The sequence below is a fragment of the Salvelinus alpinus genome, chromosome 1, assembly GCF_045679555.1.
Source record: "Salvelinus alpinus chromosome 1, SLU_Salpinus.1, whole genome shotgun sequence".
NCBI classification, from domain to species: domain Eukaryota; kingdom Metazoa; phylum Chordata; class Actinopteri; order Salmoniformes; family Salmonidae; genus Salvelinus; species Salvelinus alpinus.
The window spans coordinates 86,449,121-86,477,019 of record NC_092086.1 but is presented as its reverse complement, the minus strand read 5'-3'; the positions used below and the strand labels follow the sequence as shown (position 1 = coordinate 86,477,019).

General features: G+C 42.9%; 1 protein-coding gene and 1 long non-coding RNA gene across 9 annotated transcripts in view; one reads left to right on the top strand and one right to left on the bottom strand.

Moving 5' to 3' along the window:
- The window catches only part of auts2a (activator of transcription and developmental regulator AUTS2 a), a 503,450-nt gene extending 476,153 nt beyond the window's left edge, over positions 1–27,297 (bottom strand). For 5 of the 8 annotated variants that reach the window (XM_071330223.1, XM_071330265.1, XM_071330254.1 and 2 more), the window contains exons 1-2: positions 27,137–27,297; positions 24,221–25,004 (exon numbers count right to left, since the gene is read on the bottom strand). In XM_071330223.1, coding sequence (XP_071186324.1) covers positions 24,221–24,502 — 282 coding nt within the window. In that variant the 5' untranslated portion in view covers positions 24,503–25,004; positions 27,137–27,297. The remainder of the gene's footprint in view (positions 1–24,220; positions 25,005–27,136) is intronic. The other 3 variants (XM_071330206.1, XM_071330244.1, XM_071330215.1) reach the window with 1 other exon arrangement.
- Positions 13,700–14,533, top strand: LOC139532532 (uncharacterized). Its single transcript, XR_011666609.1, has 2 exons — positions 13,700–13,935; positions 14,125–14,533. It is a non-coding gene; the product is annotated as an uncharacterized lncRNA (long non-coding RNA).
- Positions 27,298–27,899: the final 602 nt, after the last annotated feature.

The following is a 27,899-nucleotide window of genomic DNA, read 5'->3' as shown; positions in this document are numbered from 1 at the left end:
CACCCATAAATTAATGTGAAAGTACCAGGTTATATCCACTAGATGCCACTGTTCCTGCTTCTGCCACACACATTTATCATTTTTGCTGGTGTATTGTGTTTATGAAATATACTGAACAAAAATATAAACGCAACATGTAAAGTGTTGGTTCCATGTTTCATGAGGTGAAATAAAATATCCAAGAAATTGTCCATACGCACAAAAAAACGGCACAAAATACATTCACCTGACAGGTGTGGCATATCAAGAAGCTGATTAAACAGCATGATCATTACACAGGTGCACCTTGTGCTGGGGACAATAAAAGGCCACTAAAATGTGCAGTTTTGTCATACAACACAATACTACAGATGTCTCAAGTTTTGAGGGAGCGTGAAATTGGCATGCAGACTGCAGGAATGTCCACCACAGCTGTTGCCAGAGAATTGAACGTTAATGGCCAACTTGGGTGCAATCAATTAGCTTAATTTCAAATTATCTTTCAACAAAATAATGTTGCAGGAATACTTATCTGTTTCTAACTACAGATTCAATTTCAGAACAATCTGAGGTCGTGGGTGTCAAGATCCTCTTTCTTGTGCTTTTTGAGGTGGAACGTGTGTGTGTGTGTGTGTGTGTGTGTGTGTGTGTGTGTGTGTGTGTGTGTGTGTGTGTGTGTGTGTGTGTGTGTGTGTGTGTGTGTGTGTGTGTGTGTGTGTTTGCCCCAAGGGTCGCAGTGAGGAAGCTGTAGTGCAGAGAGCTGCTGACAGACAGCCTGCAGGTAGCCGCCTGACTGTGTTGTAATAAGGCAGCACAAATCATGCACACAGAAACACGCACACATGCACGCACGCACACAAGTCACACACAGCAATAATGGACTGGAGAATTGAAAAACCACCGAAACACATGAGGGAAACAACAGAATACTAAACTTCAATAGTTGCAAGCTCGGTCATAATGTGTTTTTTAGAGGGAGCAAAAAGGGTAATTCATATCACTGTGTGTTTATGTTAGTGTAAAAAAAACGACATCACAAAACAAGCCTGTGTGACTGTTGTAATGGCGTCTAAAAAAAACTTGAGGCGAGTGAGTGAGATGTGCTCATTCAGCTGCAATGATGTAGTTATCCTGAGTTTCTATTTTTCCCAGCAGAAGGTACATGAGCCAAAAAGCACATATTGAAAACAGTAGGCTTTTTGGAGCACAACCGTTCCCATTGTAAACACTCCTACACACTCCCAAAACACACATATCTCCTCAAACGTGACCCATCACAAGTGTCCCCATTTAGTCCTGCAAACCCACAAAACGTCTCCGAGTCTCAATTAAATTACAGCACAAAACATGTCGCCAGCAAATCTCATCCCATTACAAAAAATAAAGTCTCATTACAAAGCCCTAATACAGGGACTCACTACACTCCCTAAATGTACCTAATGCATAATGTATCCAAGCCCCATGAACATAGCATTTATGTGATGAAATAAACAGCAACCATCCAAGATGCACTAAACCTTAAAAACAAAGGCAATGTGATGAATGACAGACCTAGATCATCAGAGACAAACACGCACACACACAGACACACATACACATCTTCTGCAAGGTTTGACAACCTCACCATTTCAGATAACCTTGTTAAGAATTCACCGGCAGCAGACACTGAATTCATGCTTTTCAAATAAAGTGGCAGCACTGTCTTATTTACTGTCCCCTTCTCACCTCCTGCTTTCATCTTTGATATTGTGGGTGCAGAGACGGACTATCTATCTGGCATTTCGGGGAGATGTCAGATGGGCTGGTCCATTTTTAGCCCAGTAGACCTGTTTAACTTGGCTTTTTTGCGCAAAATTATAAATATCTGGCTAATAATGGGGGCCTTAAGGAAAAGAAAATGGGCCAGTGTGGAGGCCTTGAGAAAAAATATTAGCTGGTGTGGGGGCATCAAGGAAAGAAAATGGACCGGTGTGTTGCCAGGGCCCATATCAGGTCCCAGTCTGCCCGTCTGGGAGAAATTGAATCAGAGATGGTGTGTTTGAGTAAACATGTTTTACATGAGCCAACACAGAGAGTAGGGGGTTCATGCAATATATCATGGTTTAGAATGCACTGTAGCTTCCTAAATAACATTGTATAATGTCTAATACTATACTGTGGCTGCTTCGCGTGATGTATTGTTGTCTCTACCTTCTTGCCCTTTGTGCTGTTGTCTGTGCCCAATAATGTATGTACCATGTTTTGTGCTGCTACCATGTTGTGCTGCTTCCATGTCGTGTTGGTACCATGTTGTTGTCATGTTGTGTTACTACCATCCTGTGTTTTAATGTGTTGCTGCCATGTTATGTTGTCGTCTTAGGTCTCTCTTTATGTAGTGTTGTGGTGTCTCTCTTGTCTTGATGTGTGTTTGGTCCTATTTTTATTTTTATTTTTCTAATTCCAGCCCCCATCCGCGCAGGAGGCCTTTTGCCTTTTGGTAGGCCGACTTTGTAAATAAGAATTTGTTAGTAACTGACTTGCCTAGTAAAATAAAGGTTAAATAAATTGTTTTAATAAAAGCTGCATTTTGTTCTAGTATTTTTTTAAGGTCCTACTGTCATATCAAAATTACAATCAGAATCCAATCCAACCGTTGATCCTAAGGAATATGGGACCGGATGGATATGGTATGTGCTATGTCATTTTCAGCAATCTATCAAAAAGAGTAACTAGATAACTACATGTAACTCAAAAGCAATGAAAATAACCTCAGTGCAGGGTTGAGCTTGGAATAAAAAGGAGAGCGAGAGGGCATCAAAGGGGGGAAGCTCAAAGCTCCAGGTGGGAAACTCAACAGGGGCTTGTCCATGAACCGTGAGCCGTGTGTATATACACCCCCCCCCCCCCCCCCCCCCCCCCCCCCCCCCCCAGGCAAGCCAGACATACCATTTGTATGCACTGTTCAACCAAGCAGGCTGGGGAAAAGGGTCTTGTTCTCGCAAGTGCAGAAAACAATCTGCTGAAATGCATCATCATGGGGGCAATTACACACAAAAGAAGGAGTGGTTCACCCCGAGTCTAGACAAGGCCCTACTTCAGGGATGCCATTTGACAATCAGCCTCTGTAAACATTTGTCTTTTTTTCTGCATTCCTCTCCATCCCTTTCTCCAAGGCCCATCAGACAACTGATAATGAAAAATGGCCTGGTCTCCAGGAGATGGTGACATTCAGACCTATGGAATGTATTATTATAAACCAACTTAGGCAAGCCAATTATATTTACAGTCTGTGCTAATGCAGCCAGTTAAGATGTGGCAGCATTATATATTTTCTCCCAGCTGAGGAGTGCAGTAACGAGTGTCTGAGAGATATACATTTTAGAAGCTGATGCAACACCCATTACTCCAGTGTTCTTTACCAGCTCTGGTTGTGGCATAAGATGGCTGCGAAATCTGCTTGAGGAAAACAGTTTGTTGTTTTACATTTACTCAGACAATGTTTTTGCCTTGCTAGCGACATACGCTGCTGGAGGAAATTTGAGTTCACTTCTGTAGCTGCCTTTCATATAGTCCGTTTCATCTCCAGTAGTATCCAGTCTTTTGGAATACATTGTCTGTCTGAAAACTAATACATTCAGCAGTGGGGCCTTGCTGGTCTAGGTCCTGACATACTCTCTCCTTGTGTTGTGACTGTTTGCCATGTTGCCAGGTTGGCTGAGCCTTATGCAGCAGGGAGAGGAAAGGTTGCATTCTGTTGGTATACTATGTTTTTGTGCAAGAAAAAAACGAAATGGCAACCTTGACATTTAGTTGAAATGCTCAGCAAAGATAAGCGACCTCATGAATTGAAAGGAGCACTTTTCTATTTGGTGGAGTATTCTACTGAAAATACTTGGGATGACTTGAATGAAAAGGCATAGAATGGTTTCTGTCTCGTCTTCATCTTGTACATGAACTGAACTGACTTTACTTGAAGGTTATTGTAAGAAACATACTGTACCTATTCCATCTGCATAGATCCAAAACACCTCAGCTCTGTGTAGGCTAGATGCTAAGTGAATGACACATCCATTATCGAAACATTTCGAATGGCCTTCAAAATATAACTAAAAGGCCTTTTAAAGCTAGACACTGCTCCAAAGACCCAGACTATCTCTATAGCCACTGAGCTCTTTAGGGTTCATTTCAATGGGCCTAGCAAAATATATAGTGTGGATTCAACTCTAACATCTTAGCGTTTTCAATTAAAAACAACAAAAAGCATCAAGGTGTGTCTGCCAACAGCTACTGGAAGAGTAGAGGAGGGGGAATCTGCACTACAGAAACGGACTGGCCATAGTGCAGTTCTGGAAAATGCCCGATGGGCTGATCCAACTTTAACCCAGTGGGCCGTTCAAAAAATTTGCCGCTGTGTTAGAAATGCCAAGGCCGATTTCTGATCTCAGTCCGTCCCTGGGCACTATAACGGAGATTGCAGCTCTATCTGATCACCAGCCGGGGTCTTGGCCTCCCCCTACAACCCTCCAGTCATGAGCTGTTCCTTCCCAGTGCATTAAAACATGAGTGCAAACATTGACTGTGGTTAACTACCATTTGTAATGAGCTGTTCCTTCCCAGTGCATTAAAACATGAGTGCAAACATTGACTGTGGTTAACTACAATTGTAATGGCGCTGGAGAGGATGGCTACCGTTTAATTGGCTCTTAACCAAAAGTGCTATTTTGTTTGTTTTTTCACATTATAACTTATTTTGTACATAATGTTGCTGCTACCGTCTCGTATGACTGGAAAGAGCTTCTGGACATCAGAACAGCGATTACTCACCTTGAATTGGACAAATAATTTTTCTTTAATGAGTCAGACGAGAGGGATTTACTCCAGACACAGGCCCTCATCCCCGTCATTTGCAGGAGAAAGAGACGGAGGTTTCGCGGAAGGAGAACGGGGGTGCCTTGTGAGGATCCGCTGACGAATGACTAATCTGTGTTTGCCATCGGTCCTATTGGCCAACGTACAATCACTGGAAAATAAATTGGACGAACTAAAAGCACGTATATCCTACCAACGGGACATTTAAAATTGTAATAGCTTATGTTTTGTCGTGGCTGAACGACGACATTAATAACATACAGCTGGCGGGTTATACAGTGTATCGGCAGGATGGAACAGCAGCCTCTGGTAAGACAAAGGGTGACGGTCTATGTATTTTTCTAAACAACAGCTGGTGCACGATATCTAAGGAAGTCTCAAGGTTTTGCTGACCTGAGGTAGAGTAACTCATTATAAGCTATAGACCACACTATCTACCATAAGCAAACAGGAAAACGCTCATCCAGAGGTGGCGATCCTCGTGGCCGGGGACTTTAATGCAGGGAATCTTAAATCAGTTTTACCTCATTTCTACCAGCATATTAAATGTGCAACCAGAGGGAAAAAAAACTCTAGACCACCTTTACTCCACACACAGAGACGTGTACAAAGCTCTTCCTCGCCCTCCATTTGGCGAATCTGACCATAATTCTAGCCTCCTGATTCCTGCGTACAAGCAAAAATTAAAGCAGGACGCACCAGTGACTCTGTCAATAAAAAAGTGGTCAGATGAAGCAGTTGCTATGCTACAGGACTGTTTTGCTAGCACAGACTGGAATATGTTCCGGGATTCTTCCGATGGCATTGAGGAGTACACCACATCAGTCACTGGCTTCATCAATAAGTGCATCGATGACATCGTCCCCACAGTGACTGTACGTACATACCCCAACCAGAAGCCATGGATTACAGGCAACATCCTCACTGAGCTAAAGGGTAGAGCTGCCGCTTTCAAGGAGAGGGACTCTAACACAGAAGCTTATAAGAAATCCCACTATACCCGCCAACAAACCACCAAACAGGCAAAGCGTCAATACAGGACTAAGCTCGAATCGTACTAAAAATCTGATGTGGCAGGGCTTGCAAACTATTACAGATTATAAAGGGAAGCACAGCCGAGAGCTGCCCAGTGACACGAGCCTACCAGACGGGCTAAATTACTTCTATGCTCGCTTCGAGGCTAGTAACACCGAAACATGCATGAGAGTAGGGCTAGACAATATGACCAAACTATAATATCAGTCTTTTTATTTTTTTTATTGGACGGTATGACGGTCTTTTTAGTTTTTTAATAATAAAAGTTCTACATTTGCTTTATGAGTAGTGAGTGATCCTAGGGTGGCAACACATACATTCTAAGTGATTTCAAATGAGTCTCTCTTCATTCTGATTGTTTTATACTGTTCAATTCAACTTCAACCAAAACAAGTTTCAGCACTTTTATCATTTCTGCATTTCCTGCACTCAATTGCGGTGGTGGAAAAAGTACCCAATTGTCATACTTGAGTAAAAGTAAAAGATACGTTAACAGACAATTACTCAAGTAAATGCGAAAGTCAGCCAGTAAAATACTAAACTCAGCTTTTTCAGGACCCTGTCTTTCAAAGATAATTCGTAAAATACAAATAACTTCACAGATCTTCATTGTATAGGGTTTAAACACTGTTTCCCATGCTTGTTCAATGAACCATAAACAATTAATGAACATGCACCTGTGGAACGGTCGTTAAGACACTAACAGCTTACAGAAGGTAGGCAATTAAGGTCACAGTTATGAAAATGTATGACACTAAAAGAGACCTTTCTACTGACTCCAAAAAACACCAAGAGAAAGATGCCCAGGGTCCCTGCTCATCTGCGTGAACGTGCCTTAGGCATGCTGCAAGGAGGCATGAGGACTGCAGATGTGGTCAGGGCAATAAATTGCAATGTCCATACTGTGAGACGCCTAAGAAAGTGCTACAGGGAGACAGGACAGACAGCTCATCGTCCTCGCAGTGGCAGACCACATGTAACAACACCTGCACAGGATCGGTACATCCGAACATCACACCTGCGGGATAAGTACATGATGGCAACAATAACTGCCCGAGTTACACTAGGAATGCACAATCCCTCCATCAGTGCTCAGACTGTCCGCATATAGGCTGAGAGAGGATGGACTGAGGGCTTGTAGGCCTGTTGTAAGGCAGGTCCTCACCAGACATCACTGGCAACAACGTCACCTATGGGCACAAACCCACCGTCGCTGGACCAGACAGGACTAGCAAAAAGTGCTCTTCACTGACGAGTCACGGTTTTGTCTCACCAGGGGTGATGGTCGGATTCGCGTTTATCGTCGAAAGAATGAGCGTTACACCGAGGCCTGTACTCTGGAGAGGGATCGATTTGGAGGTGGAGGGTCCGTCATGGTCTGGGGCGGTGTGTCACAGCATCATCGGACTGAGCTTGTTGTCATTGCAGGCAATCTCAACGCTGTGCGTTACAGGGAAGACATCCTCCTCCCTCAACACTAAGGTAACCTGCCTAAATGACTACCGGTCCGTAGCACTCACGTCTGTAACCACAAAGTGCTTTGAAAGGCTGGTCATTGCTCACATCAACCCTATTATCCCAGAAACCCTAGACCCACTCCAATTTGCATACTGCCCCAAAAGATCCACAGATGATGCAATCTCTTTTGCACTCCACTCTGCCCTTTCACACTTGGACAAAAGGAACACCTATGTGAGAATGCTCTTCATTGACTACAGCTCAGCGTTCAACACCATAGTGCCCTCAAAGCTCATCACTAGGCTAAGGACCCTGGGACTAAACACCTCCCTCTGCAACTGGATCCTGGACATCCTGACAGGCTACCCCCAGGTGGTAAGGGTAGGTAACAACACATCCGCCACGCTGATCCTCAACACGAGGGTCCCTCAGGGGTGCGTGCTCAGTCCCCTCCTGTACTCCCTGTTTACTCATGACTGCACGGCCAGGCACGACTCCAACACCATCATTAAGTTTGTCGATGACAACAGTGGTAGGCCTGATTACGACAACGACGAGACAGCCTATAGGGAGGAGACCTGACCATGTGGTGCAAGGACAACAACCTCTCCCTCAACGTGATCAAGACAAAGGAGATGATTGTGGACTACAGGAAAAGGAGGACCGAGCACACCCCCATTCTCATCAACGGAGCTGTAGTGGAGCAGGTTGAGAGCTTCAAGTTCCTTGGCGTTCACATCACCAACAAACTAACATGGTCCAAGCATACCAAGACCGTCGTGATGAGGGCACGACAAAACCTATTCCCCCTCAGGAGACCTGAAAAGATTTGGCATGGGTCCTCACATCCTCAAAAGGTTCTACAGCTGCACCATCGAGAGCATCCTGACGGGTTGCATCACTCCTTGGTATGGCAACTGCTCGGCCTCCGACCACAAGGCACTACAGAGGGTAGTGCGTACGGCCCAGTACATCACTGGGGCCAAGCTTCCTGCCATCCAGGACCTCTATACCAGGCGGTGTCAGAGGAAGGCCCTAAAAATTGTCAATGACTCCAGCCACCCTAGTCATGGACTGTTCTCTCTGCTACCTACATTGCAATGTAACAGTATAGCTTCCGTCCCTTTCCTCGCCCCTACCTCGAACCAGGGATCTCTCCTCGAACCAGGGATCTCTGCACACATAGACAACAGCCACCCTCGAAGCATTGTTACCCATCTCTCCACAAAAGCCCTTGCAGAGCAAGGGGACCAACTACTTCAAGGTCTCAGAGCGAGTGACGTCACCGATTGAAACGCTATTAGCGCGCACCCCGCTAACTAGCTAGCCATTTCACGGTTACACTTGCTCTAGTTCCTCAACGCCACAGTCATAAAAGTGCATTGAAATTACTTAGGAACTATGCACACTTTGCAGAGGTTAGTCCACTCACTCAAACCCTTGTAAAAAACAAAATCTTATTTTCAAGTTAGCATACATTTTCCAGGAATATTATTTTGGTGTTACCAAATGTATCCAGAGTATTTTCAGATTACGTTATCAACAAAAGTAAATTGTGTAATGTTTGGATTCAGTCGTGTGTCAGGTGAACTGTTGTGTCCTCACCTTTGGTCTAATCATTTTCCCACTATCTTCAAACTGTTCCCTTTCAATTGCTACCATGGTTATACATATGCATTTCATATTTCTTCTGTAAGAAACATTTAACCCTATCCATAGAGGCAAATTCCCACAAGTGTAAAGGGTTAATATATATCATACATCATTCTGTGACAGGTTAAAAATGCAGCTAAAGGAATATCTGTCGTAACTGCAAGGAGAGAAAAATGCAGCTTAGGAAGGTGGCAAATTAATTGAAGGCTTGAAAAAGTGGTAATTGTCACAAGAGGGACATATCTGGCAGCGTGCCATCGTCAAGTACAAGAAGACACGGGCGTGTTGACAGCATCTCTCAAGACTTTTTCTCTTTGAAACTAGCAGCTGCATCCATCCACTCAAACACAATATACATTGTAAGCTCGCTTGATACTTGTGTGTCTTCATTCTTGGAATTGACGTTTCTGTAGAAACACAGCAGACCAACCAACCAACCAATGTCGATACATTCATTTTCACATTCTTCTCCACAATGAAGTGCTAAACAATTTCCCCCATACCTGCTCTCTCTCAGACCCTCTATCAGACACCAGCTCTGAGACAACAGTTTCTAGGAAAATCCATTGTTTGAATTCTGGAAGCCAGACAGTTATACTTAAATACACCATTCATCTTATAGGCTACATTTGAGATAAGTGGGGATGCCTGTTTGTTGCCATGAGTATCTCAATCCATTCCTCTCAACAGGAGATTGAGATCCATCTATTCTAAGCTTTCCGTAAATGTCAATAGCCATTAAAACCTCTTAATAATATGTTAATCATAATATCGTATTTTCCATTTGAGCCTTTCACAGTTTGTTGTTGACCTTAAAACAGTTCTGTAATATTGAGTAAGTTACAAGTACTGTATACAACATGTCAATAAACTATGCCATTCACAACACACACCAATCTGATGGAGAGAGCTCACTCACCAGTAGTGACAATAGTATCACAGCCTACTGCCTTGAGTCCACTGCATGAACATGAGCATCCTGATCCCCACTGTCCTGCCACCTGTAAATGCTCAAGCAGTACCAAGTCACTGGAGTTATTCTGACCCTCAAGTCTTTCAGGAGAAATGTTTGGCATTTTGTGTGCGTAAAAAAAACTAAGAGTTATAAAGTAGTAATCAGCTCACAGGGACTTGGCAGTATTTGTTGCAACAGCACAGTGAGTGATGGCTTTGAAGATAATTGAACGTGTAAAACCCCAACGGGAAAGCGATAGGTCTCTTGCTAAACTAAATGCTGATTCCATTGACATTGTTTTCTACTCAATCAAGCAAGTATAAAATAAATTCCATGCTAGACCTATAGCCACATGTTCTGATTTCAATGACACATAACTGAAAAAGAGCATGAGCATATACACTGACCAAAAATATAAATGCAACATGTATAAAGTGTTGGTCCCATGTTTCATGAGCTGAAATAAAAGATCCTAAAAATTGTCTATACGCGCAAAAAGCTTATTTCTCTCAAATTGTGTGCACAAATGTGTTTATATCCCTGTCAGTTCTCCTTTGCCAAGATAATCCATCCACCTGACAGGTGTGGCATATCAAGAAGCTGATTAAACAGCATGATCATTACACGGGTGCACCTTGTGCTGGGGACAATAAAAGGCCACTCTAAAATGTGCCGTTTTGTCACACAACACAATGTCACAGATGTCAAGTTGAGGAAGCGTGCAATTGGCATGCTGACAGAAGGAATGTTCACCAGAGCTGTTGCCATATCATTTATTGTTCATTTCTCTAAGCCTTCTCCAACATTGTTTTAGAGAATTTGGCAGTACGTCCTACTGGCCTCACAACCGCAGATCACGTGTATGGCGTCGTGTGGATGAGCGGTTTACTGATGGGCAAACATAAGCTATGGACAACAAATTAACACAATTCCATTTTAATCGATGGCAATTTGAATTCACAGAGATACCGTGACGAAATTCTGAGGCCCATTGTCGTGCCATTCATCCGCCACCATCACCTCATGTTTCAGCATGATAATGCACAACCCCATGTCACAATAACTGGAAGCTGAAAATGTCTCAGTTCCTAGTGGCCTGCATACTCACCAGGCATGTCATCCATTAAGCATGTTTGAGATGCTGACGTACACGTCAATCCAGAGCGTGTTCCAGTTCCCGCCAATATCCAGTAACTTCGCAGAGCCATTGATGAGGAGTGGGACAACATTTCCCAGGTCACAATCAACAGCCTGATCAACTCTATGCGAAGGAGATGTGTCACGCTGCATGAGGCAAATGGTGGTCACACCAGACACTGACTGGTTTTCTGATCCAGGCCCCTACCTTTTTTTAAGGTATCTGTGTCCAACAGATGCATATCTGTATTCCCAGTCATGTGAAATCCATAGATTAGGGCCTAATTCATTTATTTCAATTGACTGATTTCCTTACATGAACTGTAACTCAGTAAAATAGTTGAAATTGTTGCTTATAAATTGTTGATTATCCAGCATTGGGATGTTGTTTATATTTTTGTTCAGTATATATTCTCCTTCAATTATTCAGTACTATAGGTTACACTGATTGCTTTTTACCCCTTACAATAATACTCTGTGCTAAATGGGAAAACTCAAATGAGGCGCTGGAGAAGGACATTAGCCCAAAGTCTTCATTGAGAGAAAGGGCTGTGAATTTCACCTCACAATCGATTTCCTTTGATTGTACAGGGCCTATTGGTCTTGACCAAATGAAGCTTAGCGTGTGTGTTCGGATGAAAAGCCTACAACACAATGAACAAGTAATGTGGTTTTACAGCGTCAGTTGGCGGTGCAGTCATTGAGTAATATTGAATTGGGGTGGGGAAAGAAGAGAAGGGAACGATTACACTGCAGTTTAGTGCAGTGGGATCAGGGTTTTTGAGAAATTATGAAATGATTAAGCTCTATCTCTGAGTGTTCGTTGTTATACACAACTGCTAGCTCAAGCCTCCTCCCTTTTCCTCTCTCAATAGGCACGAGGCAGCAGGCTTAATAGAACGCCTTACGCCTGCCTCAGATAGTTCACTTGTAAAGGACAGCTGCTGCAGCTGTATGTGCAGGTGGAACATCTTGATTTCAATGGTCTGGTTCAATGAATGAGAACAGAACACCTTTCTGAAAGCATTTGAGACTAGAGAGCTGCCTTTGCATATTGATGCTGTGCAATTCCCTCTCAAATTGAAACCAAAAAGGCTTTTGTGTGGGGAGAAAAACATGACTCTGTAGGGAATGTAGGCTATGCACCGACACAACAAAGAATGAATGGGGAACTGTGGGGATACATAGTGACTGAGTGGTATTGAGAAGTAACTTCTCCAGTAAAGTATTAAGGTAGAATACTATCAGTAATGTCTCTCCTGTGTAGACAAATTATTTACCCTGCACTTATACAAAGCCCACTGGAGAAAGAGTGCAACGCTATCGGGTCGTTCCATTTGATTTCAATCACTTTTTGACCGCACCCCTTTTGATTTGAACATAAAACACCATACATATTTGCCCATGGGAGAAGTGGAAGAAGTGGAGAGCGCTCAACCAACGTGAGTCAAGGTGCACCCAAAAAATGTAATCATTGAAAAAGGAAAAGATTCTGATGAAGCCCATTGAAAGCGGAAACTTTAATCTTTTTACCATGCTTAAATAAAACAATGCATTTTTAATGGTGAGGGAGCGTTGCGCCTTTTCCCATGGTAGTGGTCAGAAAGTGGCATTTTAGATCAAAATGCCAAAACATTCAGGAGATAGAGGTGCTCAAAGTTGACATATTTTGCATACCTCACCCTACCATGAGACATCCATGTCTTCATCATTGGAAAAGATTAACGGTTGAGTTTGATATAATTTAAAGCTTTCACAAAGGGTTGTCAGACTAAATGGTTTTATTTTTTTAGCCTTTAACGTTAATTATCTTAAAACATGTAAACTCCCCCCAAAAACATTTTTGCATATGTTGCATATTAGACCATAATTTACATAATTTGAGGTGTTTATGTTGTGCCACCATCAGTTGATACACAGCATACTCTTGAATAGAGGGTGGGTGTCATTTCAAATCATAGAATTTACCTATCCCTTCAAACCACCGCAATTTAGCTGGAACACCATTGAAATTTAGTTGAACTTTTTACTACAGAATACTACCACAAAAATGGCCGCCGGTACACACACCGTCGAATGACAACAAATGGGAATGTGTATTCTATTATCTATATATCTCAATTACTTCAATAGGTTTCCTATGAAAGATTGACAGCATAATTTAAAACAATTGACAATCCCATTCAAGTCAACATTCTCTGATGTGTGGACCTCCATCCATCTTTGTGGTACAATATGAAGGTTGACATTTCAATTGTATTCCCATTTTAGTACATTTATCAGCCAAAACATGACACCCACCCTGTATTTAAGAGTATGCAGTGTCTCAACCGATGGCGGGCACAACACAAACCCCTTCAGATGATGTGAAATAGGTTCTAAGCTACAACATACACTACCGTTCAAAAGTTTGGGGTCACTTAGAAATGTCCTTGTTTTTGAAAGAAATGCAAATTTTTTGTCCATTAAAATAACATCAAATTGATTAGAAATACAGTGTAGACATTGTTAATGTTGTAAATGACTGTTGTAGCTGGAAATGGCACATTTTTTATGGAATATCTACATAGGCGTACAGAGACCCATTGTCAGCAACCATCCCTGCTGTTTTCCAGTGGCACGTTGTGTTAGCTAATCAGATTTTAGCATTTTAAAAGGCTAATTGATCATTAGAAAACCCTTTTGCAAGTATGTTAGCACAGCTGAAAACTGTTGTCCTGATTAAAGAAACAATAAAACTGGCCTTCTTTAGACTAGTTGAGTATCTGGAGTGTCATGAAAAGCCAGACAACTCAGGAGGTTGATGTGTTGGGGCCCTGAGGAAAGTCCTCAAATATGCCCCTGACCGCCGTGGTGGAGGACGACGCAAAGTATGTATATGAGCAAGTTGCTCGTATTTTAAGACGTCTCTATAACTGCCACAAAACTCTTCAACTAGTACCATGGAAATACTTTTAGCCAGCTTAGCCCACAAAATGTATTCAGGAATGTCCTCCTTTTCTAGTTCTTTTTCAATCTCAAATTGATAAAATCGTATGTGCTGATTCTGTTCACTGCAGATCTGACCCATCACAGAACTCTTCAAGAGGGCCCTTATGGAGGATGATGCTGACAGTGCTACCCAGATGCGGAGCAAGTGTGAGGCGGACCTGAGAAGGTGTAAAGGAGAGGTGTCAGTTGTCAGCATACTACCCTGTGGCGCTTAAGGACACAAGAAAATGGTATCCTCTCCGACGATTCACAAAGTCTGTGATAATGAGAGAAAATACCCTCCTTCAGTCGCTTTGTCTTATCTCTGTTCTTTTCTAATCACTCTTCAAATGGTCCGATAGCTGATGCTTTGGTCTATCAAAATATATACGTCAAATGTTGTTAATATTAAGACAAATCATTTTAAAATAGTAGCGATTGTCCCGCTTTTCCAAGAATCCTTGCATTAATAAAACAAACAAACAAACAAGGGGCTTATACTCTGTGTCCTAGTCTTTCTATGCATGTAATGTACTTATACTCTGTGTCCTAGTCTTTCTATGCATGTAATGTCTGGGGGTGAATTATTAAACAAATGTATGCAGATGTGCAAAAAAATTGTTATGTAGATTTGTTTTGCAATTGCTTGATCTATTTTAAAAGGTAAGAAATAATATGTTGCAGATTAACTGAAATTGGTGACTATGGAAACAGAAATGTAATGAACAATGTTTTCAATATCCAACTTCATCCTCTGCAAAACTTTATACAGTACACTCTTGGGAAAAAAGGTGCTATCTAGAACCTAAAAGGGTTAAAGCAGGTTTTGCCCACTTGGTTCTTACAGCCTACTTCATACAAGTATCTAACCTGTTAGGAAAGCTAATGTTGTTGTAATGTATGTATAGGTTTAGATTTACACAACAAAGCACAAAGATTTTGTTGGAAAAACATACTGCAGAGGAGTAGTAGGAAAGGAATCCATGAATTAAGGCTCACAAGTCACAACACAAGTATAGGCCTACAGTGATGATATAATGTAATATACACTACTCAAAAAAATAAAGGGAACACTTAAACAACACAATGTAACTCCAAGTCAATCACACTTCTGTGAAAGCAAACTGTCCACTTAGGAAGCAACACTGATTGACAATACATTTCACATGCTGTTGTGCAAATGGAATACACATAAGGTGGAAATTATAGGCAATTAGCAAGACACCCCCAATAAAGGAGTGGTTCTGCAGGTGGTGACCACAGACCACTTCTCAGTTCCTATGCTTCCTGGCTGATGTTTTGGTCACTTTTGAATGCTGGCGGTGCTTTCACTCTAGTGGTAGCATGAGACGGAGTCTACAACCCACACAAGTGGCTCAGGTAGTGCAGCTCATCCAGGATGGCACATCAATGCGAGCTGTGGCAAGAAGGTTTGCTGTGTCTGTCAGCGTAGTGTCCAGAGCATGGAGGCGCTACCAGGAGACAGGCCAGTACATCAGGAGACGTGGAGGAGGCCGTAGGAGGGCAACAAACCAGCAGCAGGACCGCTACCTCCGCCTTTGTGCAAGGAGGAGCAGGTGGAGCAAAGCCAGAGCCCTGCAAAATGAACTCCAGCAGGCCACAAATGTGCATGTGTCTGCTCAAACGGTCAGAAACAGACTCCATGAGGGTGGTATGAGGGCCCGACGTCCACAGGTGGGGGTTGTGCTTACAGCCCAACACCGTGCAGGACGTTTGGCATTTGCCAGAGAACACCAAGATTGGCAAATTCGCCACTGGCGCCCTGTGCTCTTCACAGATGAAAGCAGGTTCACAATGAGCACATGTGACAGACGTGACAGAGTCTGGAGACGCCGTGGAGAACGTTCTGCTGCCTGCAACATCCTCCAGCATGACCGGTTTGGCGGTGGGTCAGTCATGGTGTGCGGTGGCATTTCTTTGGGGGGCCGCACAGCCCTCCATGTGCTCGCCAGAGGTAGCCTGACTGCCATTAGGTACCGAGATGAGATCCTCAGACCCCTTGTGAGACCATATGCTGGTGCGGTTGGCCATGGGTTCCTCCTAATGCAAGACAATGCTAGACCTCATGTGGCTGGAGTGTGTCAGCAGTTCCTGCAAGAGGAAGGCATTGATGCTATGGACTGGCCCACCCGTTCCCCAGACCTGAATCCAATTGAGCACATCTGGGACATCGTGTCTCGCTCCATCCACCAACGCCACGTTGCACCACAGACTGTCCAGGAGTTGGCGGATGCTTTAGTCCAGGTCTGGGAGGAGATCCCTCAGGAGACCATCCGCCACCTCATCAGGAGCATGCCCAGGCGTTGTAGGGAGGTCATACAGGCACGTGGAGGCCACACACACTACTGAGCCTCATTTTGACTTGTTTTAAGGACATTACATCAAAGTTGGATCAGCCTGTAATGTGGTTTTCCACTTTAATTTTGAGTGTGACTACAAATCCAGACCTCCATGGGTTGATAAATTTGATTTCCATTGATAATTTTTGTGTGATTTTGTTGTCAGCACATTCAACTATGTAAAGAAAAAAGTATTTAATAAGAATATTTCATTCATTCAGATCTAGGATGTGTTATTTTAGTGTTCCCTTTATTTTTTTGAGCAGTGTATATTTGGTGACATACAGTTGAAGTCGGAAGTTTACATACACCTTAGACAAATACATTTAAACTCAGTTTTTCACAATTCCTGACATTTAAATTCCGTCTTAGATCAGTCAGGATCACCACGTTATTTTAAGAATGTGAAATGTCAGAATAATAGTAGAGAGAATTATTTATTTCAGCTTTATTTTATTTTATTTCATCACATTCCCAGTGGGTCAGAAGTTTACATACACTCAATTATTATTTGGTAGCATTGCCTTCAATTGTTTAACTTGGGTCGAACATTTTGGGTAGCCTTCCACACGCTTCCCACAATAAGTTGGGTGAATTTTGGCCCATTCCTCCTGACAGAGCTGGTGTAACTGAGTCAGGTTTGTAGGCCTCCTTGCTCGCACACGTTTTCAGTTCACCCACAAATCTTCTATAGGATTGAGGTCAGGGCTTTGTGATGGCCACTCCAATACCTAGACTTTGTTGTCGTTAAGACATTTTACCACAACTTTGGAAGTATGCTTGGGGTCATTGTCCATTTGGAAGACCCATTTGCGAGATGAACATCTTGAAATGTTGCTTCAATATATCCACATAATTTGTGTTCTTCATGATGCCATCTATTTTGTGAGGTGAACCAGTCCCTCCTGCAGCAAAGCACCCCCACAACATGATGCTGCCACCCCCGTGCTTCACGGTTGGGATGGTGTTCTTCGGCTTGCAAGCATCCCCCTTTTTCCTCCAAACATAACGATGGTCATTATGGCCAAACAGTTCCATTTTTGTTTCATCAGACCAGAGGACATTTCTTCTAAAAGTACGATCTTTGTCCCTATGTGCAGTTGCAAACCGTAGTCTGGCTTTTTTATGGCGGTTTTGGAGCAGTGGCTTCTTCCTTTCTGAGCGGCCTTTCAGGTTATGTCGATATAGGACTTGTTTAACTGTGGATATAGATACTTTTGTACCTGTTTCCTCATGCATCTTCACAAGGTCCTTTGCTGTTGTTCTGGGATTGATTTGCACTTTTCGCACCAAAGTACGTTCATCTCTAGGAGACAGAATACGTCTCCTTCCTGAGCGGTATAACAGCTGCGTGGTCCCATGGTGTTTATACTTGCGTACTATTGTTTGTACAGATGATCGTGGTACCTTCAGGCGTTTGGAAATTGCTCCCAAGGATGAACCAGGGATGAACCAGACTTGTGGAGGTCTACAATTTCTTTTCAGAGGTCTTAGCTGATTTATTTTGATTTTCCCATGATGTCAAGCAAAGAGGCACTGAGGTTGAAGGTAGGCTTTGAAATACATCCACAGGTACACCTCCAATTGACTCAAAATACGTCAATTAACCAATCAGAGGCTTCTAAAGCCATGACATAATTTTCTGGCATTTTCCAGAAAAATAAAGGCACAGTTAACTTAGTGTATGTTAACTTCTGACCAACTGGAATTGTGATACAGCGATTTTTTTTTTTTTTTTTTTATTAAAATTGTTTTATTTTTTAAATTTTACCGCCTTTTCTTCCCAATTTTCGTGGTATCCAATCGCTAGTAATTACTATCTTGTCTCATCGCTACAACTCCCGTACGGGCTCGGGAGAGACGAAGGTCGAAAGCCATGCGTCCGAAGCACAACCCAACCAAGCCGCACTGCTTCTTAACACAGCGCGCCTCCAACCCGGAAGCCAGCCGCACCAATGTGTCGGAGGAAACACCGTGCACCTGGCCCCCTTGGTTAGCGCGCACTGCGCCCGGCCCGCCACCTGGCCCCCTTGGTTAGCGCGCGCTGCGCCCGGCCCGCCACAGGAGTCGCTGGAGCGCGATGAGACAAGGATATCCCTACCGGCCAAACCCTCCCTAACCCGGACCTCCCGGTCGCGGCTGGCTGCGACAGAGCCTGGGCGCGAACCCAGAGACTCTGGTGGCGCAGCTTGCGCTGCGATGCAGTGCCCTAGACCACTGCGCCACCCGGGAGGCCCGATACAGTGAATTATAAGTGAAATAATCTGTCTGTAAACAATTGTTGGAAAAATTACTTGTGTCATACACAAAGTAAATGTCCTAACCGACTTGCCAAAACTATAGTTTGTTAACAAGAAATTTGTGGAGTGGTTGAAAAACACATTTTAATGATTCCAACCTAAGTATATGTAAACTTCCGACTTCAACTGTAGTTAACATTGTAATAAGATGGCGGCGAAGAGCATTGGTAAAGTTTGACACGCCCCTAACCAATTGAGCTATTTTGTTCGTTTTTTTGCATTGTTTGTAACTTATTATTTTACTTATTTCGTACATAATGTTGTTGTTACCGTCACTTATGACCGAATATAACTGCTGGACATCAGAACAGTGATTACTCACCACGAACTGGAAAACCCTTTTTCCTTTAGCGAGTCCGACGAGAAGAATATACTGCTCTCCCGGGAATAAGCTCAAATCCCCGTCATTTGCGCGAAGAAAAGACGGAGGAAAAGAGGAAGCAGATCGGGCTGCCAACTGAGAATCCGTAGAAGTGAGAATCCGTAGAAGAGCGAGTAAACTCCCACTGCCTTCCGTTCTTCTTGCTAACATGCAATAATTGGATGACCTACAATTACCCTACCAACGGGACATTAAGAACTGTAATATCTTATATTTCATTGAGTCGTGGCTGAATGAGGACACAGAAAATATAGAGCTGGTAGGATTTTCCATGCACAGGCAGAACAGAGATGCTATGTCTGGTAAGACGAGGGGTGGGGGTGTGTGTCTTTTTGTCAGTAACAGCTGGTGCGCGATGTCTAATATTAAAGAAGTCTCAAGGTATTGCTTGCCTGAGGTAGAGTACCTTATGATAAGTTGTAGACCACACTATCTACCAAGAGAGTTCTGATCTATATTATTCGCAGCCGTCTATTTACCACCACAGACCGATGGTCTGAACACCACACTCAACCAACTCTATAAGGCCATAAGTAAACAAGAAAATGCTCATCCAGAAGTGGCGATCCTAGTGGCCGGGGACTTTAATGCAGGCAAACTTAAATCCATTTTACTAAATTTTCACCAGCATGTCACGTGTTCAACCAGAGGGAAAAAAAACTCTAGACCACCTTTACTTCACACACAGAGATGCATAAAAAGCTCTCCCCCGCCCTCAATTTGGAATATCTGACCATCTATCCTCCTGATTCCTGCTTACAAGAAAAAACTAAAGCAGAAGGTACCAGTGACTCGCTCAATACGGAAGTGGTCAGATGACGCGGATGCTACGCTACAGGACTGTTTTGCTAGCACAGACTGGAATATGTTACGGGATTCATCCAATGGCATTGAGGAGTATACCACCTCAGTCATCGGCTTCATCAATAACTGCATCGACGACATCATCCCCACAGTGACCATACGTACATATCCCATCCAGAAGCCATGGATTACAGGCAACATCATCATCGAGCTAAAGGCTAGAGCTGCCGCTTTCAAGGAGTGGGACACAAATCGTAAACGCTTATAAGAAATCCCACTATGCCCTCAGACGAACCATCAAACAAGCAACGCGTCAATACAGGATTAAGATTGAATCCTACTACACCGGCTCGGACACTTGTCGGATGTGGCAGGGCTTGAAAACTATTACGGACTACAAAGGGAAACCCAGACGCGAGCTGCCCAGTGACACGAGCCTACCTGATGAGCTAAATGGCTTTTATGCTCGCTTCGAGGTAAGCAACACTGAAGCATGCACGAGAGCACCAGCTGTTCTGGATGACTGTGTGATAATGCTCTCTGTAGCCGACGTGAGCAAGACCTTTAAACAGGTCAACATTCACAAAGCCGCGGGGCCAGATGGATTCTCAGGACGTGTACTGAAAGCATGCGCGGACCAACTGGCAAGAGTCTTCACTGACATTTTCAACCTCTCCCTGACTGAGTCTGTAATACCTATATGTTTCAAGCAGACCACCATAGTCCCTGTGCCCAAGGAAGCGAGGGTAACCTGCCTAAATGATTACCGCCCGGTAGCCATGAAGTTATTTGAAAGGCTGGTCATGGCTCACATCAACAGCATCCTCCCGGATACCCTAGAAACACTCTAATTTGCATACCGCCCCAACAGATCCACAGATGATGCAATCTCAATCGCACTCCACACTGCCCTTTCCCACCTGGACAAAAGGAACACCTATGTGAGAATGCTGTTCATTGACTACAGCTCAGCGTTCAACCCTATAGTGCCCACACAGCTCATCACTAAGCTAAGAACCCGGGGACTAAATACCTCCCTCTGCAACTGGATCCTGGACTTCCTGACAGGCCACCCCCAGGTGGTAAGGGTAGCCAACATCATGTCTGCCACGCTGATCCTCAAAACTGGGGCCCCTCAAGGGTGTGTACTTAGTCCCCTCCTCCACACTGACTCCTCCTCAGTACTCTGCTGTACTCCCTGTTCACCCACGAATGTGTGGCTTTGCACGACTCCAACACCATTATTAAGTTTGCTGATGACACAACAGTGGTAGGCCTGATCACCGACAACAATGAGACAGCCTTTTGGGAGGAGGTCAGAGAACTGGCAGTGTGGTGCCAGGACAACAACCTCTCCCTCAATGTGAGCAAGACAAAGGAGCTGATCATGGACTACAGGAAAAGGCGGGCCGAACAGGCCCCCATTAACATCAACGTGGCTGTAGTGGAGCGTTTCGAGAATTTCAACTTCCTTGATGTCCACATCACCAACGAAATATCAAGGTCCAAACACACCAAGAATGTCGTGAAGAGGGCATGACAAAACCTTTTACCCCTCAGGAGACTGAAAATATTTGGCATCAGTCCCCAGATCCTCAAAAGGTTATACAACTGCACATTCGAGAGCATCCTGATCGGTTGCATCACCGCCTGGTATGGCAACTGCTCGGCATATGACCATAAGGGGCTACAGAGGGTAGTGCGTGCGGCCCAGTACATCCCTGAGGCCAAGCTTCCTGCAAGCCAGGACCTATATAATAGACGGTGCCAGAGGAAAGCCCATAAAATTGTCAGAGACTCCAGTCACCCAAGTCACAGGCTGTTTTCTCTACTACCGCACGGCAAGCGGTACCGGAGCACCAAGTCTAGGACCAAAAGGCTCCTTAAGAGCTTCTACCCCCAAGCCATAAGACTGCTGAACAATTAATCAAATGGCCACCGGACTATTACAGTGACCCCCCCCCCCCCGTTTGTTTTGTACACTGCTATTACTCACTGTTTATTATATATGCAGTCACTTCACCCCTACCTACATGTACAAATTACAAACTAACCTGTACCCCCACACACTGACTCGGTACCGGTTCCTCCTGTATATAGCCTCGTTATTGTTATGTTATTGTGCTACTTTTTATTATTTTTTACTTCAGTTCATTTGAACTGCACTGTTGGTTAAGGGCTTTTAAGTAAGCATTTCACAGTAAGGTCTACCCTTGTTGTATTCGGCGCATGTGACAAATAAAGTTTGACTTGGAATACGTGATGTAAGTTCAAACAAGTGGAATGAAATGAATGATTAATACATTCCTAATTAGGCTATACATACTGTTGTACATGTGAGGAGCTTATTCCACAGACAATAAGGCAAATAAATAATCATGAGATCCACTACTGGCCTGTTCTGGATTCTGAAACATTTTAGAACCTCTGGAAGCCATTCCTCCTACTGTAAGCCTTTGTCTGGCACATTCTTATAAAAACAAATCCAAAATACTGCTCAACAACACAAGCTCTGTGACAGAGATATAGATCTTTGGCTGAATTGTCTCGTTTTGGCTGAATCGTCACATCTGTTGGAATCCAGCTCACAACAGAAATATGCAGGCTAGAGCTCAGCCAAGTGCAAGGCCAGCCCAGCAATACAGATACAGCAATTTGGGCTGGAGACAATAACAACCCTCTCTTCGCATAGTGTCAAGAGATTAAGGGTGATTTCACACTTGGTCCATTTCAGCCAATTTTTGTGAACTCAGTGCAGTTCACTTAATTTTTTGTTGAGTGTGAACACTCCAAAGGAACTCAGACTCCTTAGAAGAGCCCCCTTAAGGGAACCGAACTGATCTGAGTTCGGTTCACTTGAATTCCGCGGTCTAGTTCCCTTTTTAAGGGCAATGTGAACACAAAGCTCCCCAGGTTTGCTTGCCATTATTCCTGCACCACACACTAGACTACTGCAACACCATTTCCCCTGCCATAACACCTTCACATTGGCAGTGGTGTAAAGTACTTAAGTAAAAATACTGTAAAGTACTACTTAAGTCGTTTTTTGGGGTATTGGTACTTTATTTTACTATTTATATTTTGGACTCCTTTTACTTCACTACATTCCTTAAGAAAATATTGTACTTTTTACTCCATACATTTTCCTTGACACCCAAAAGTACTCGTTACATTTTGAATGCTTAGCAGGACAGGAAAATAGTCAAATTCACGCACTTATCAAATGAACATCCCTGGTCATTCCTACTGCCTCTGATCTGACGGACTCACTAAACACACATGCTTTGTTTGTAAATTATGTCTGAGTGTTGGAGTGTGCCCCTGGCTTTCAGTAAATTAAAAAAACAAGAAAATGGTGCCATCTGGTTTGCTTAATAAATGGAATTTGAAATGATTTATACTTTAACTTTTTAAACCAAATCGTTTCAGACTTTTACTCAAGTAGACTTACTTGAGTCATTTTCTGTTAAGGTATCTTTACTTTTACTTAAGTATGACAGTTGGGTAATTTTTCTACCACTGCACATTGGAGATAGAGGATGATGTGCAGTTTCGCAGAAAAAACGTGCTGTTTTTGGATTTTGATTAGTGAATGTCAAGGATGCACAGAAATTCCAAAATATGTGTGGAGTTTTGTACTGACACGATGTTCAGATTATTTGTTTGCTATATGTTGATCTATAGGCTAAGAGAGCTTCATATTCCATTGTGGGGTTTGAATAGTGTGAGAAGACAACATATTTGGTGAGAATCACAACATAAGGTACAAAATTAATTCTAGATCTTAAAGGGAATACCATTTTTAATGAAGACTACAGCATTATTTAATCTGCATTTACTCTACTGGTATTTAATCTGTTACCAATTATATTTACATGTTAATATTATCTTCTGATTACAATAATTATGTGTAATCTTTTAACTAAATGCAATCTATTAGCTTCCAAAACGTAAGTAGGTATATCTAGCTGTCCGATAACGCGTTCTGATGGAATGGCTTTGTCCTGTACTTTTACCCAGAGTGCATTGAGTGAATGTTGTAAAAATATCTTGGTTCTTTTCTAAACATAGTAATGTGATTGCAAAGAGAACTCTGACCTCAAAAAAGGTGAAGTGAACTGGCAACAGTGTGAATGCAAAGAGAACTGAGTTTTTTGCTTTTTTAAAGAGGACTAAGATCGGTAATTTTAAAGAGGACTACGTGTGAAAACACCCTTACAGCCAAATCTAGAAGAGATGGCAAAACACAGAGAGGAAATGCTAAAATCACACATCGAAGCAACCCCCCCCCCCCAGGTCAAAGTAGAAGAAGTAGTAACATCAGCCTGGAGTTACTTACATCCAGCGCCTCCAGCGTCATGAAACCAGAGATAGAAAAGCCATCTATGATGTCCTCCTCAGCAGATGTAGACTCCTTTCTCTTTCTCCTGGGGGGCTTCGGACGGGAAGAAAAGGGGTTCCTGACTCTTTCCTCCCTCTCCGAATCTGAGGAGAAGCGGAGCCCCACAGAGCCCCCCCTCACATGGTTATTGTTCCTTGTCCCATTTGATCTCCGTCCCCGATCCCTCTCGGACTTAGACTTCCTCTTTTTGCGGAGCCCACTGGACCGAGGGCCATCCATTTCCTCAGAGGAAAAGCCCACCTAGAGACTCCTCTAGTAGAGCAGAGAATCACCCCTGTCAAGGGCACTCACTGGCACAGTTGAACTCCCAGCAGAAAGAAATACCAACAGATATTTCCTAACAATATCCAACAAGTAGTACGTATAGTTACTCAGTGCATGAAATCCAATGAAAAGTAAGCGATCAGATAATATCCAAAGGGCATAGGCTGGAGTAGAGAATGCATTGAGTTATTGAAAGCCCAGCAGCAGGTTCCAAAGCAAAGATCCCCAACGGTCGTCCATCAAATCCACTAATAGACAAAGGGTAATATTATCGTTAGACGTGGAAACCAGACTGTCAACTCGAAAAGAGAGAAAAAAAAGAAAAATCTTTAACTGGAAAAGAATGTCTGATCACTGGACATGTCTTGCCATGGCGAACCAATTGTAAAAAGCCACATCCTGATCCTCCTCAAGGAATCCTCCCTCTTCACATGCTGCAGTCAGCCAGCTCTCTCTCCTGAAAGTCAAAGAGATAGAGAGCATACATTTGCAACATGTTCAGTCAGCAGCAGTCCTTAATGTCGAACGCATTAGGTCAATGAGCCATCCTCTCAAGGTAGGAAGATTATAATACAGTACAGGGGGTTGTTAACGGTCTACATAATGCAACATAAATGAATGTTTCATTACGATATAGCTTCAGACTTCTCACTATACTGTCATTTTTTATTTTACTATGCATAATCATTAGGCTGAAATCATTATGTGGCTGAGATCATTATGTGTTTCAAAGTGCTCCTTCTCTAATACTGTCTCTATAGTTCTCCCCCGTGGTTTTACTCTATCCTGTACTTTTAATGAAACCAGCATTCTTACATGTATAATGTATGGGAATTTTCTCTATTTGGTTAAGCCTATTCCTATACATGTGGATCTTTTAAAAATAGGCCTGCTGTGGTTAGAATCTCAGTTTCTGTTCACTGCATACAGAACACCAGCTTGCCTGATCATCACACTACTATGTCTCAATTTCCAAAATCACTGTGCTTTCACCAGAGGTGAGACAATGTATATAAACTTCATAGTCACCACGACACTTGCCTTTTTGAACACTTCCAATCCCACCTATAATTTACACTCTCTCCATATAGGTGCATAAAACCCTGATTCAGTGTACATTTCTGTGAAAATACCTTTTCCATTAAGTATACCATGTCTTTTTTTCACAGTTGTGTGTGTTCGTCATTATGCATATTTCAATCTATTTATTGAATGGCCAATTCATTATGCAATATTTCTACAAGGTAATTGATTCTTAGAATATACTATACTATAATATGTTTCGTCACAATTTTACATTACAATGAATTTCTTCAAATAGATAACCTCATGTAAACCATATAAACACATTGGTCATAACATCCAAACACTAGTTATTGAATTATGTCTGTCCTTGGGGGTTTGAGATGAGGATTCTGCCAAACAATGCTCTCTCCTAGATCTAGTGTGATGACAAAGACCTTAACTGACAATTGATCTTAAAACACTTAAATTTGGACCACCCTAAGTCAAAAGTGAATGTGTTCAGTCATAATAGGCTACTCTATGTGATTAACCTATTGGCATTCTAGTCATGCTACATGCTATGCTTTTCAGACAGCATACAGATGACAACACATTCAACAGTTTGTCATCTCAATCATTCCTTAACACAAACATTAATTCTCAGTCTTCTAATCTGCTCTGTATGTCAATACAGATAACCTGTACTCTATGAATACTATCTACAATACCAAAACCCATTTAGATACTAAGTGTACATGACATCACCAAAACGGTAGTCTATCCATCATTGAATAGACCAAACAGCACAGGCATGCTCTAGTCTAGCCTCATCCAAGCCACTCTAAATTTCATCACCCCCTCCCAATGCTGCTGGATGAACCGTTCCACAGACAGACAGTAGGAACACACCTTGCCTGCTCCATCATAACCAGACACACCATAATAATCATGTCATAGACAACCACCATCTTCAACTTTGAATGATGTAATTGTCCAAGGATTGCAATGGAAGGTAGCATGAGTAAAACCTGTAATATACCAATAGCCAGCTAGACTGCAAGTGGCAAATGTTGCACATCAGCACATTACAATGGCTCGCAAATGTGGCTTATTTGGACGGATGGTGCGTAATAAGGGCGCATCTAAACCATCAAAAATCCCAGCCTTGTTTATGCTGCAGTTTTTCCCTTGTTTTAGCCCTAGAAGCTAAATTCAGCCTTTCTTATAACGGTCCTAAGCCATTTCCCAGTCCCTATCCCTTTAACCTGATGCCCCGTGCCAACACTCCCCTAATGACATGCATACAACATAGCTCTAGTAAATCGTTTAAAAGCTGTTTTGGCTCTTTCGCCTTCCCTTTTCTCGTTCCGTGCTGTTATCACATTATCTTGCTGTCTTCCTTCAGTCCTTTTTGTCTGTCTCTCTGTCAGTATATCTCACGCTCCGTGGCCAGTCCAGCCTACAACAGAGACTGGCACTGCTTCCTCTCCTGCTCCTGCTCCAGCTCTCCGCTTATTTTCACTAACACACAAAGCAAGCCTCTTTTTCTCCAAGACACGTCATGCAAAACCAAGAAATGCAAACCCTTGCAAGTGGGGACCGTCCGGGCAAGTCGCTGGTATTCGGATACGAACGGTCAATAAAAGATTAAACAAAAGGAAAAATGTAACTAACAAATAAATCCCGTAAGGAAGCAAAGGCGCTATTCTCTCCCAGTCAGTGCGTGAGGATCCCGGAGAAGGGACCGGGCGCATTGATATGGCGATGCCGCAGTGCCGCTTTACAGGGTATGCGCTTCCTCGGCGCAAATAGTGCTGTCAATGGAATCTGGTATGTTTCGTTGTACTAACGAGAACGGTCAAAACTATACGCTCATGTAATGTTGTCGGTTGAACCTGTAATAAGCCAGATAATGTTATAGCCTACTTATGAATGTTATATGTCTAGCCTACTATAACACAAAAGGTGTGTTACAGTGTCTACTCAACATTTGGACAGTACATTCTCAGCCTAGCTGCCAAAACAATAATTTGTATATTTAAATACATAAAAATACATCTTATTGAGTTTACACTTGTTATGTGACCCTATGTGACAATTCCAGCACTTCGTAACCACTATTTTAAAAACTCATTATAAAACCTGTAGCTTATCTCAAACAACATGTACAATTAATGAATCATCAGAGGAAAAATTGTCAAAGACCCCGGGCACCCCAGTCATAGACTGTTCTCTCTACCTCCGCATGGCAAGTGGTACCGGAATGCCAAGTCTAGGACAAAAAGGATTCTCAACAGTTTTTACCCCCAAGCCATAAGGCTCCTGAACAGGTAATCAAATTGCTACC